The sequence below is a fragment of the Echeneis naucrates genome, chromosome 7 (assembly GCF_900963305.1).
Source record: "Echeneis naucrates chromosome 7, fEcheNa1.1, whole genome shotgun sequence".
Lineage (NCBI taxonomy): Eukaryota > Metazoa > Chordata > Actinopteri > Carangiformes > Echeneidae > Echeneis > Echeneis naucrates.
Window position 1 is genome coordinate 15,731,632 of NC_042517.1, and position 12,317 is coordinate 15,743,948.

The 12,317-nt window shown below is 41.3% G+C and overlaps 1 protein-coding gene across 2 annotated transcripts; it reads right to left on the minus strand.

Annotated features, from left to right (window-relative positions):
- Positions 1-667: 667 nt before the first annotated feature.
- raf1a (Raf-1 proto-oncogene, serine/threonine kinase a) lies at positions 668-11,528 on the minus strand. Of its 2 annotated transcripts, XM_029505507.1 has the most exons (18): positions 10,410-11,045; positions 9,129-9,355; positions 8,863-8,975; positions 8,630-8,732; positions 8,386-8,543; positions 7,856-7,945; positions 6,158-6,311; positions 5,585-5,704; positions 5,392-5,416; positions 4,577-4,692; positions 4,310-4,427; positions 3,991-4,075; positions 3,642-3,818; positions 3,513-3,559; positions 3,276-3,394; positions 2,989-3,120; positions 2,017-2,151; positions 668-1,902 (listed from the first exon to the last, which is right to left on the minus strand). In XM_029505507.1, exons 2-18 carry the CDS (start codon positions 9,327-9,329, stop codon positions 1,762-1,764), a joined length of 2,034 nt encoding a protein of 677 aa, XP_029361367.1. In that variant the 5' UTR covers positions 9,330-9,355; positions 10,410-11,045; the 3' UTR covers positions 668-1,761. The 2 variants fall into 2 exon arrangements, with proteins under 2 accessions (XP_029361367.1, XP_029361368.1); XM_029505508.1 differs by lacking the exons at positions 5,585-5,704; positions 10,410-11,045 and adding an exon at positions 11,096-11,528.
- Positions 11,529-12,317: the final 789 nt, after the last annotated feature.

A 12,317-nucleotide genomic window follows, 5' to 3' on the forward strand; every position in this document is an offset into this window, starting at 1 on the left:
AAGAGTTGTAAAAATAGATGACTACTGGTCAGCCGATGGCTTTTGCTCTTATTGTGTTGCTCCACTTAATGCCGGCGTTTTTGCGACATGTGATCCTGATGAGATAAAGAGCTGGAACTCCCACGTCTCCTGCTTTGTGCTCAATTTGAAAAAGCCACAAAGCACAAGAAACAGACACTTAAGAGTTGCAGATGCACAGCAAATGTGCCCATATTTATAAATTTGTACTTGGAACTGAACCAAGTGGTCCTGCCCAACAGGAACTACATGTTGGATGTTTGTACTTAAAATATGACCGTCTTCTCTCTTTCCATCATGTCCCCTCCCTTGCTGAATGATTGTTGTTCCACTGTGCTTGCCAGTGGCTATGCAGTGTGCTGTGGAATCAGCCAATGATGGAATCCCCTGGTTGCATGTCTGGACCGGGTCCCTTGTGAGGTTACACCACGTTGCCACTGCTACAGCAAACATTACACCCTGTCACAAAGTCTTGCACTTGTGTGGGATTTTTCGGTTATTGAGGGAGAAGTACAATATGATGTCAACCAGCAATCTCACCTCTGCCCATTGCTGCATTTAAAAAGGAAGATCATGTGCGAAAGGTACAACTCATGTTGACTAAGCACTCTCTTTCAAGAAGTAAGAAAAGGCCCATGCAACCTTCTCTGGCAAAGAAATTTAACTTAATTTTATTAAAATATTGAATAGACAACTTTCTCACCAAGTTCACAATAAAACGTTTAACCTCCTGAAAGAGACATGATAAACAAATACAAATTAGTTTCCAAACGATTTTAAATATTTAAGACAACAAATGTCCAGCTCATGATAAGCTACCCATGACAGAACTGATGAATGTGCGGTTATCTACAGATCAGTTTACTCAGAGCTATGAAACCGTTGTGTTTATTGTTGAAACATGACCATTGCTTTTTGCTAAAATGTGCAAAGTACACTTATGCTCGCTGTCTGACAAGCTATAGTTCATCCAAAAAGACCCCCCCAGCAAAAAAAAACTAAACAAAACAAAAACAAAAAACCCAAAGATGATAAAAAGGAGTCAAAGACGACAACAACAACAAAAATAACAACTTCCCATATCTACTGCATTATCTTTAAAGACAAAGAAGAAAATGTAGAATCAACTATTACTGTGCAACTAAATGGACTACATCCAACGGCTTTGTTTGTGATAACAAGAGGAAAATGTTGTGCAGGATCTTAGTCCAGGCTTTGTTTCCTCTTAAGGCAGGTAAGCTTTGCAGGTCCTCTTCATTAGAAACCAGGGTAACCAGAAAGATCGGTGTGCTTCACATCACAGAACCCAAATCAAGAGAGCAATATCTGTCTTTCTTGAGCTTCATTCAAAGTCCATTTACCAGTCTTAGGTAGGTGTGTGTGTGTGTGTATTTACAACTTTTACCAAATGCATTGCCACTATGGAGCCTTTGCATACTTCTTAATACGTGCAGTGATAAGCAAGGCACCACCTCCGTGTATATTACGCCACTATCTTCTTGTGTGCATCTCACTGCAACCAAAGTTCATCTCAGATGTACTTCTCTCCTTACTTTCCTCTCTCTTCTTTTACTTATGTATTTTCTTTATTAGCATGGGTTTATGTATGATTGCATTTACACTTTAGGTCTATATTGGCCTCTCTGTGAAGAGAATTTGGTTGCACTTAGCATTTGGACTATTTCAAAGAGGAAGAGGAAGGAAAGTAGAACAAGAGGAGGAGGGGCAGTGCTGTCTGAGCCTCTAAAAAACAGGCAGTCTGGTGGAGGTCAGAGTACAGGCATTGATATCCTCAGTGTGAGAGGCTCTGTGCAGGGACGGTTCTGAGGCACTGTGGTTAATCTTAGGGAGGGCATGCTGGAGAAGTTCGATGGAGGACAAGATCTAAAAAAAAAAAAAAAAAAGAAAAAATTAATAAAGAAGAAAAAGGAAAGATTTGTTGAAAACAAAACTCCAAATTCTGTCTGATGTCTAAAATTATCGAGGGAAGAAGTTCACCTGCGGGAAGAGCGGCCTATCGTCCTTGGATTTCTTGATGCAATCAGCCACCAGCCGTTTCATAGCTTTGGGGCAGTTTTTGTAGAGCTTACTGAGGTCTGGTGACAAATAGCCTCTCCCCACCATGAATATAATCTGAAAAAAGTAGTCATAAGGAATAAATTAGACTAAGAAATGTGTGTAAAATATCTTAAGATTTCCACTATTGATCTAAGTCAGTGTGCTAGTCAGAGACACCCAATCAATACTAAATCAGAAGTCCACCTCAGTGATACTTTATAAGTATGGCCAGTGAGTCTAAGGTGACAGGCATTGAAAACACTGGAGCCATTGTAAAGGCATGAGTGCATGATGCTGCAGAGATAAATGATGATAGGAGTACTCTATGTGCTTGCCAGGTCAGCTGAGTACAAAGTCATTCTACAGTAGCAAGGAGAGACTAGGAGTGCAGTGGATCATAACAGCACTTATGGACACACTTCAGCCTGATCCAAATACAGGCAGTAAACTGGACAGAACAAGAAGACAGGCACAATCAAGAACAGGTTTTGTGGCTTGCAAAAAGACGAAAAACCACAGACCACATATGTACAGCCATGCACCCCTTTTCTCGCACACCTACAGGGTTGTGTTACAGGGTCTAAAATTAGGCCAGCGGCTCCAAGGCGACCGCTTCTGTTCCATGTTGGGCTTTAGGCCAGCTCCACAACCCCCTACAGACAGCAACACAGTGTCTTTCCACCACTTTCTGCCCTGGCACAGGGACCCAGACGAGGACCAGACTTTGGACTATGTTTGATTTTGGTGGTATAGCTTTTTCTGCATGGCTCAATCTAGCACGCCTTGTGAAAAAACAATGTAAGTTTGTGGAGAACAAAATAGGTAACTCTCATTATAGCTTATTAATGTGTAAACTGCATTGCCACTAAGGTGTCTCATAAACAGTATGACGTATGAATTCTGAAAATTTACCTGATCTCTATTTGCTATCTGGGAGTATGGGAGCTCTCCCGTCATGAGCTCAAAGAGAACAATTCCATAGGAATATACATCAGACTGGAAGCTGTAGGGATTGTTATCCTGCATTCGGATAACTTCAGGAGCCTGCGGATATAACAGAAGAGAGACATAAGCAATGGCATTTGCTATTCTATTTTTATTGTTAACATTATCGTTATGTTTTTATTGCTGTTCCACAACTAATAGATCTCAATGTACTTGGCTTATTGTGCTAATGAAATTGAAGCTGTGACACTGACCATCCAGAGAATGGATCCAGAAGGCTGCTCCACCTGATGAGAACCGCTCCACCTGGCCTTTACTGTAGCAAGGCCAAAGTCTCCAATCTTCACTGTTAGGCCTTCGTGCAAGAAAATGTCTATAGCATGGTCAAGGAATTAACGGCTAAACACTCACAAAACCTTAATTTTGCATCCAGCAAAAAAAAAAAAATAAGAAAAAAAAAGAAAAGAGAAAAAAGTAAAAAGAAAGGATACTGTTGGATTTCATGTCACGGTGGATGATGTTCTTTGCATGCAGATAGCTGAAAATGAAATATAAAAAAGTTAGGCAAGTTTTTTTTTGGGGGGGGGAAAAAAATCCTCATACTTATGAACAGAACTTACTCCATGCCCTGAGCTGTCTGCCTTGCAATGTCTATGAGCTGGATCATTTTGAAGTTTGTCTCCAGGACATGAATATGTTTGTAGAGGCTGCTGCCCTCACACCACTGAGTCACAATGGCCAGGTTGTCCTTCGTCATATAGCCCATGAACAACAGGATGTTGACATGTCGCGTTTTCCTGCAACAGGGGCAGAGAGGAAGGGGAAAACACCAAACAAAGATAAAATCAAAGGTCAACAATGAAGATGTTTCACACAGAATTAAATACTTTGCAACTGCCAAAACAGCTAAAAAACTGACACTGGCAGAACGTCTGAGACAATGTACCCACATTATCCTGTATTTCTTACCTCAAGACAGCCACCTCATTCCTGAATGCCTGGAATTGCTCTGGTGTGGGGTCAGTAACCTTTAAGATTTTCACTGCAACATCACCTGCAACAAATATAGTCTGCTCAGCTTCATCTGATGCATAAAATCAAATGTAAGCTTTAATTAAAAAAAAAAACAAACAAACCCCAAAACTCCCATTTTATTTTCCAACCAATCCCCCCATTTTCCTAGCATGGACCCATTTATGTATTTCAAAGTGTTGTGGGTAGTTGGAGAGTGTGAAAGTTTTGTGGTTACACCTGAAAGTGCCCTGCCCAGTCTGAAAGGCATTCCTACCATGCCATTTCCCTTTGTATACAGTTCCAAAAGAGCCTGAACCAATGCGGGAGTGCAGATACACCTCACTGGCTTCAATCTCCCAGTAGTAACTAGAGTCTCTCTTGTCCCGAGGTCTCTGTAGAAACAGAAATCAAAAGCGCTCAACTGATGTGAGGGACACAAATTAAATGTAAAATGTTATAAGGGAACATTCTGTGGTGTGGATTTCACAAACTCATCTGAAAGTATTCACTCTAAATACAGCATAAAAGACTTCGAACTTACAATTTTATTCTTCTCCTGCGTGTTGAAGGATGGGGCCCTCTCTCGCTGGGCAGGTGCCGGGGCTTTGGATTGGGAATGGGACCAGCCTGTGGGGCTCTGACTGGGGGAGCTCCCAGCTTCATGAACACAAAAAGGGGGGATTCAGGATGGGACACTGGATGGCTGTGTCTAAACTCATTCACAACATACTATACAGGGAATTATATGTAGAGCTTCAAGTGTCAAACAATTACTGGGCCCAGGCCACCTACGCATTGCACAGAAGATGAAATGAATACTGCTAGTGCTCTGTTAGTGGCTATCAAATGTAGACTACTTTTTCTAGGATGCAACTAAGTGGGATATAATAATTCACTCCAGACGTGCTCTATAAATGGCTATATAATGAATATTGAACAATTTGATTTTGTCCCAGTTCTCTTGTTTTTTCTCTCTTAAAAGAGAGCCATTATTGGGGACGGTAAAACAAATACCTGACAGGCACATCACATTTCACAACATTTAAGTGTAGAAGCAACCATAGGAATGCAGAAAACTGTTGAGATGATGGATGATGAAAGTGTCTAGAGAGTCGTTCTTCTTGTTTAACCGCCTATTACTCTTTATTAGCATTATTACTCTATTCCGCTTAGTTATTTTTGACCTCAGCATCGAATGTTCTGATGTTTGAAATCTAAATTTGAAATTAACTTATGCTATATCAATTCGCTGTGAATTGAGATGACGATTTGTGGTGTAGGTGAAGCAGAGGGATGTGTGAAGCAGCACAGAAGTGAAGAAAATGAAACTAGTGAAAATTCAGAGAAAGCACTTACCAGAGTCATGGTCACGCATCGCATCCTAAAGAGAACAGATATAAATTTCTGTCAGCTTGTTCCTACAAAAAAAAAAACAAAAAACTGCATGCTGTGCTGTCACTCATGGTTTAACTTCCAATACTAAGAAGTGAATGCAGACAGCCTGTTTGCAAGGCATGCCATTCAGACTGCACACAGACTGCTTTCTAACCTTTTCTGGACTCTCAGGTGAGGCTTCAACAAAAGACTGGGAGAAGTGCACAATACCTACTTTCCTCTTCAGCCAGAATCTATGGCACCAGGAGTTGGGGGAGGTATTCAGGCAGTCTAGCTACTCCCCAACAGGGTACAATACAACAGGCAGTGAGGACAGGAAGGAAAGGGACACAGTAATGTAAAGTGAGGAAGGAACAATGACAAGAGTGAGTGATGCTCAGGTTTCTACCTGGACAGAATATAGGGGAAAACTCTATAAAGCATGCAACGCTAGTGACCTGCTTATGCAAGAACACCGGCTGTGAAAAAGCAGAAACTAGAAGTGAACAGAGGGAAGCCAAGTGTCGATTTTAAAATAACTATTAGCTGTCTCTCGTATTGACTTAACACTGTCCAGGTGGATTACTTAACCTGAAGTTAGATGAGAGAGAGATAAGTGCAAGGCAAGGATAGTTGGAATGCCTGAGCTCTACATAGGAGGCAGGATCACTCTCAGAAATGAGATATTTTAGGAGTGGTTGCTTGAACCTCCAGGAGTACCCAAGAGGCCCAGGTGGTGTGTAGTTACCTCAATCATGCTGCTGTCTACAGGCAGGGTAGTGCTAACCATGTGGACGTTGGGCGTTGAAGTAGAGCGTTGCCTCTGGGATAGACCGCCACCTGTGGGTGGGTAAGGTGTGCTGTAGTTGAAGGCATGGGGGGTGGAATACCGGTGGGCTGAGCTGTAAGGGTGAACAAGGATAAATTGTTAACAATGAGCTGCTTTTGTTTGATTTGATCCTGTGTGCCACTGTTAAAAATGACACACACTGGTGAGATTTAACAGAAAAACAGAAGCTGAATTTTGTCAGTTGTTTAAAATTGGGCCATCTTGGGTGTGGTGGTAGTAGTTGGTACAGGGGATTTCTGATTTCATTTTATTTGCAGTCATTTTCCGACATTTTCCCCATACTGAAATAATTTTTATGATCTGTCAACCGTTTTGTTTATAGGCTGCATAAGAAAAATATATGAGCTGTATTATAAGGTTAAAATACTTGGCAGTAATTATTGGTTAATTTTATATGGCCATACTCCATTTTTGGTATAGCATGCAAGACTATTTTGCTCTTGAGAATTTGCTCGGTTAAAAGGGGAAAGGCCAGATATGGCACTTATACAAACAATTTTATAGATCTAACCCCAATTTAATTTTTAATGTTTTAAATTATATGACTAGAACTTTGCCTTATTTCTTTCAATAAAGTTTTCAGATTTGAAATATGTCAGAGCCTTGGGTAGAACCCCTTTTAGAGGACTACTACCTGCACTGTGCTTTAGGGGCCGATTAAAATGGGGACGGTGAAACTCCTGCTAAATGAAATATGTAAACAAAGATCACATTACATCACGCTTATGACCACAAAGTATACTGCTTCTGAACAATCCCCCTTTTGGCAAAACAAAACTGTGTTTCAAAAGAGTATTTGACATTGCTCTGCATGGAACAACTTGATACTTTGGCAGCTCAGGGTGCTTTTTAACCATTTTAACAGCTCCAGAAACAACAAGCTCCTTTTATGCCCTTCATTACATCAGCCCTTGGAAGGGTAAGCTCCCATAAAACTAAGAACGTCTTTAAAAACAGGATTTAATTCAATTAAGATTAAGGTACTTTAGGAATGGGAGCATAACTCTAATCAATCATACATGCCCTGCACCGCAGTTCTGCATCGCCATCTCTACTCACAAAGCCACCTTAGCTCAAACTGCTCTTGTTTGTGGTTTCTCAATGATACAAAGTAAGGTGGTTCCTCTCTAGCTTCAGGAAACCATTGAGGCATCATCTCACCCAAGAACACAATCTCTCCAAAGACCTGTTATCCCCTAATAAGGCTAACTCGGCCTTACTGTGCATTTATGTACTTTTTTTTTTTTTTTTTAGGAGGGGGGGGGCAGATTTAGTCCTTAGTGATTACTCCAAGATATCCTACTGAACTGATGCCTGTAAATTGCTTTGGATAATGGATATCTAAAACTTTCTCTCACACATGTAAAACAAACTTACCAACGACCAATGCATAAAAACCGATACTTAAAAACATTACACAAAAAATCTTTTCATAATACACAGTTTATATTTTGTGATATGGGCAGACTATTTTGCCGCAATGTTATATCTTACTTGTGCATGTCAGATCATTTACACTTAAGTGTGAAGAACATTTCCTCTTGAGGACATGTATCTATATTCATCTACAGATCAAGGATAAAAACTTTGCCTAACCTTGGAAACCGTGTCAAGGATTCTCTCATTCTCCGAGACGTCAGCGGTGGCAGTGATGGGGCACCGCTCTCACCAGGTGTTGGACACAGCCTGAAAACAAAGTGAAATAGAGAGGAAAAATAGCTCGTATTATCCTGTGTGTCTGAGTGTGTGAAAGCTTAACAAAACGAACAACTGCTAAAGACTGCAGTGGTTGTCACGTAACAGACTTTCTCTTGTTACTGTCAATGATATGAATCTGTGAGTGATTATACACCTATCGCCTGTATGCAAAATAAAACTAATGAGCTTCTATTCTTAGCATAGGTATCAACCGCCACATATGCACAAGCCAACACCTAAACAGGGGATCTTGATAACAGTTTCTGAAGAACTATGAATACTGTTTAATTACATTAACATGTAATCAAACCGCCAGCTATGGCCAATTATTCTTGATGCAATGTTCAAAAGGTACAGTTATTGAAGTACTGATGAGTTAATGATGGCCCTTTTCGATTGACCTTTAATTTCAACCTAGACACACTTACAGGAGTTGTCTGATATTGCTCCAGTCGACACACATTGTGGGCACTTTGGTGCTGCAATGCTCATGGAATTTGTAGCCACATGTTTGGCAACGGAAACCATTCAAAAGAAACTTTTGGCAAATATCACAGAATGCCAGCTTCAGATATGTTTTCCGAACCTAAAAGTGAAGGAGAAAGACATTATATTTATTTCTTTTGCAGTAACACTTCATTTGAGGGCATTGTAATTGCTTCATATACTCACAAAATTATGCGTTGTCAAAGGAACATGATCTAAAACCTCCACCAGCAGCTCTTCTCCGATCAGAGAGGTGGAGTCAGTATTCCAATCCATCCGTAATTTTTTACTATTACAAAATCAGATTAAATATTTCAGTGAGGGGGCATCAAGGTGATGTAACAACTGAGGCAAGTTAAACTATGATTTGTAAAAAAATTATTTCACTGGTTTCAAATGCTCAGCAGACCAGAACTCACCTCCTCTGTCCTGGATGTAGCCTGAACACAGCGCAGCACTGAGGCTGCAAACCACGCACCTTCAAGGCTTTAATCAGGCAATTGTGCAGGGTCATACCCGGTCGCACATTTACCTGAGTATAAAAGAACATTAACATGAAATTCATCCTCGCCTTCCAGGATGTAAGCTACTCTGTATATTGGGTGACAACGGTGTGCCAATGCAGCATTTCTGAGGCGTTTTTAGAAACCTGTAAGTGTGCTATCAGCAATGGAAATCCACTCACCACAGTGCGTTGCTGGTTTGGGAGGTAGACTCGGATAGTGCTGCTAGTCTTAGAGTCGGGCATTTTGCTGTCATCTGAGGAGCGACGCTGGCAGGGAAAGCCCTGGACTATGGTTGGTGAGAGGCACGGGCCCTCGAACGTGGAGTCCTTCATTCCGAAGCCGTTGCTCAGGGTCTTCCACGCTCCCTGGAGGTGCTCCATTAGTAAAGCCGAGTGCTCTCAATGGTCTGAGGGGGAAAAAAAATAGGCAAAAGACAATACACAAACAGTATCACCACTCAGAATGAGGGCATACATCACCAGTTGACTTCTGAATTAATATTACATTAGCTCTCTCGCTTCTTTTTAAGGATGCTGGTGGTGTGCAGACTCAGGCTCAGAGTGTTAATGAAATCAAATGAAAATATTTGTCAACAACAACAAAAAAAAAAGTATACAAGTCTACCCTCCATCTTCACCACCTGACATGAATCTACCCTCCACTGAGGGTACCTAAGTGCAAAATGGACTCTCTGAAATCTATATTTAGGATATCAAACAAGGTGCCCTGTAGTTTTGAAACAGGATTGAAAAGAAGGAAAAGCAAAAAAACAAAGTGAAACCTGGTTTCAGGGACTGAGGATTTACTGGGATGTAATCTCCAACATAATCTGGCCAAATACAACCCTGGATGATGATGGCACGATTAGGGCCATTTCCTCCAACGACAATATGTATGTATATTAGTGGTCATTAGTTTATTCTTTAGAGAATACCACTTGCAACATAAAAGTATTACTCTGGTACCATTATTTTCCATTTGAGAGGCAAAATAGCAATGGGCACCAACAAATCCACTCAGACAATGAGAATCAGAGGCCAACATAAGAGTTCAGCTCTGTTAACAATAGCATATGCTTCCAGCAGACTATGCTTTCTGCGGCCAGACAACTAAATTTCACCACTTTCTCACATACATTGGAAGATCCCAAAATACACAGTCAAATTAGATAAAGAAAGGAAACAGCAGTAAGGAAAAAACGTGTGACACTGTCAAAAGAAACATTTCACTTGTTACAACTCAAGTTGTACTTTCCCCTCTTCTGGCACTGTTTTCAATACAAACCAAAGGACTATATATACACAAAAGAGACAGAGGTTTCTCTAAATGTTGGTCTTCATTTTCACTGTGTATACTCTCAGCCTGCCAAACTCTTTCATTATCTCTGGTGTGTCCCATACAAAGAGCTGCTTACACTGACGATTAGTGCAGTTAGTGGTTGGCTGTCACAGCAGACTCACCGGCACGTAACAAGTACAGAAAAGCAGGAACTGAGAGGACTGCGGGTCTTCCACCCTTCCCATCGCAACTGCAGAAATTGTGTTCAAAACAAGAGCCAAGCATCCAGAAAATGGCAACAACAGAAACAATGTGGGGCTCCGGAATAATAAGGCTTCGCTCCCATCCGCTTAGATCTGCTCAACACGAGCGGGGAAAGTCAGCTTTGCAAACCCCACAAGCCAAGAGCTGCATCCACGGTGCGTTTGTGTGACTGCAGAGTCCGAAGTCAGAAATGTAGGTGAGATCAATGTCAGCAGGTTAGCACACATTGGCAGAGCTGGGCTGACTTTGAACGCCTCCCTAATTAGATTGAAACTACTCACAAATGTGACAACACGGCAGGACTCACAAGTGAAACGCGCGCACGATTTGCAAAACTACAAAAGCTACTTCTAACTACGTGTGTTTTTATAAAGGCCCGGTATATTCAAATGTAACTATGAAATTGCCTGTAGGCCCCTCAGAGGCCAACTATATCGTTAAACTCCAATGCACAGCTCTTTCCACCTTCCATTCAAATTTAACTTGTTCAAATGATACGCTTTCTCGGTCGTGTGCCGTGTAAAGAGGCGGTTTAAGTATCGTAGCTCAGCTCAATCAGTCCAAAAGTGGCCATGCTAGGAGCCTGTAGCTTGTGTGTGCTTACCAAGAGAAGTTAGAAAAGTTGTGCTCCGCCATAACTTCAGGAAAAAGTGGCGTCGGTGACATCATCATATTTGCAACGCATTCAAAGAAACGAGGAAAAAAAAACCAAGTTGTCGAAAAACCCTGAAACCGTGTCAAATAAACGTGTATCCGGTAAATGTTACAACACTGAGAGACGTCGAGGTCATAGGCAGGTATCTTTGATAAATCACCTCAAATAATAGAGGAAAACTTTTATCTCCCAGTCGGGGTAAATGGTAAAAATAGAAAAAATCCGTCGGACCCTCAAAGTGACACGACGGGAGATAGTCCTCAAGACGCGTGGAGCATTTCAAAGTAAAATTCCCACCAATTCCGCAATAATACCTTTTCGGATCAATATTTACTTTGTTTGGGGGGCGGGGTGGGGGGGTGAAAAGGTTTGAGCTGGTGTCGTGCGTCCGCCTGACGCCAGTGATTGAAACAGGACCTTGCAGTCATAATAAGAGTTGCAAGCATCACTCACACTGCGCAACTATAAACCCTCCCACTTCGATGTTACTGCTCTTTTTGCGTATGACAAATATACAGATTTTTATTTTTTTTTTAAACCCGATCTCTTGATACATGATAAACTTGTATTCGTATATTACATTTAAAGTCTATTTCGGCATTCGGCAGTTTATCGAAGCTTTGAGATTGCAAAGCGAGGAATTGCTGCTGCCGAGGTTTGTCTTTTCTCAAGGGGCTGGTGCTTCTTCAACATCAATATACTTGCAAAGCTGACTTGTTTCAAGTCATAAACTGCTCCAGTATTTTATGAAAAATCTAAAAATTTGGCCCACTACCGGTTTGGGAGTAAAGGAGTAGCAACAATTGCACCATCATCTGGAGGTATGGGGCAGTGCATTACTGTACCCTTTGAAATCTTTTATTTGCAACATTTTACACTTACATTACATTTTCTGCATCAGCACAACAGTAGAGGTAATATTCCACTTGGCATAGTCAGAAAAATGTTTTATAAAGAGTCAAGATTTTTAAAACTGACACAATGACGCGATCCACGAGTCATGACAGGGATTTCAAATGTTTCCAAATGTCAAAACGGGCTTGAGCATAAGCCTCTTGTTTTCTACATTGGCCCTCTTACAGTATCATGTGAAACCGGGGTGTGTTGCACTCACCATGTGTTCATCATCTCTGTTGCATCCCGGTCTGGGTCCCCTGAGGTCCCCTAATCA

Bases quoted from the DNA above. Each gene is read 5' to 3' on its own strand.
- raf1a (XM_029505507.1), bottom strand. From the start codon at position 9,329: ATGGAGCACCTCCAGGGAGCGTGGAAGACCCTGAGCAACGGCTTCGGA. The intron at 5,417-5,584 runs GTTAGAAAGCAG...TGTTCTCTTTAG, and splicing joins CACCTGAGAGTCCAGAAAAG to GATGCGATGCGTGACCATGA. The intron at 3,819-3,990 runs GTAAGAAATACA...CCCCTGTTGCAG, and splicing joins AATGAGGTGGCTGTCTTGAG to GAAAACGCGACATGTCAACA.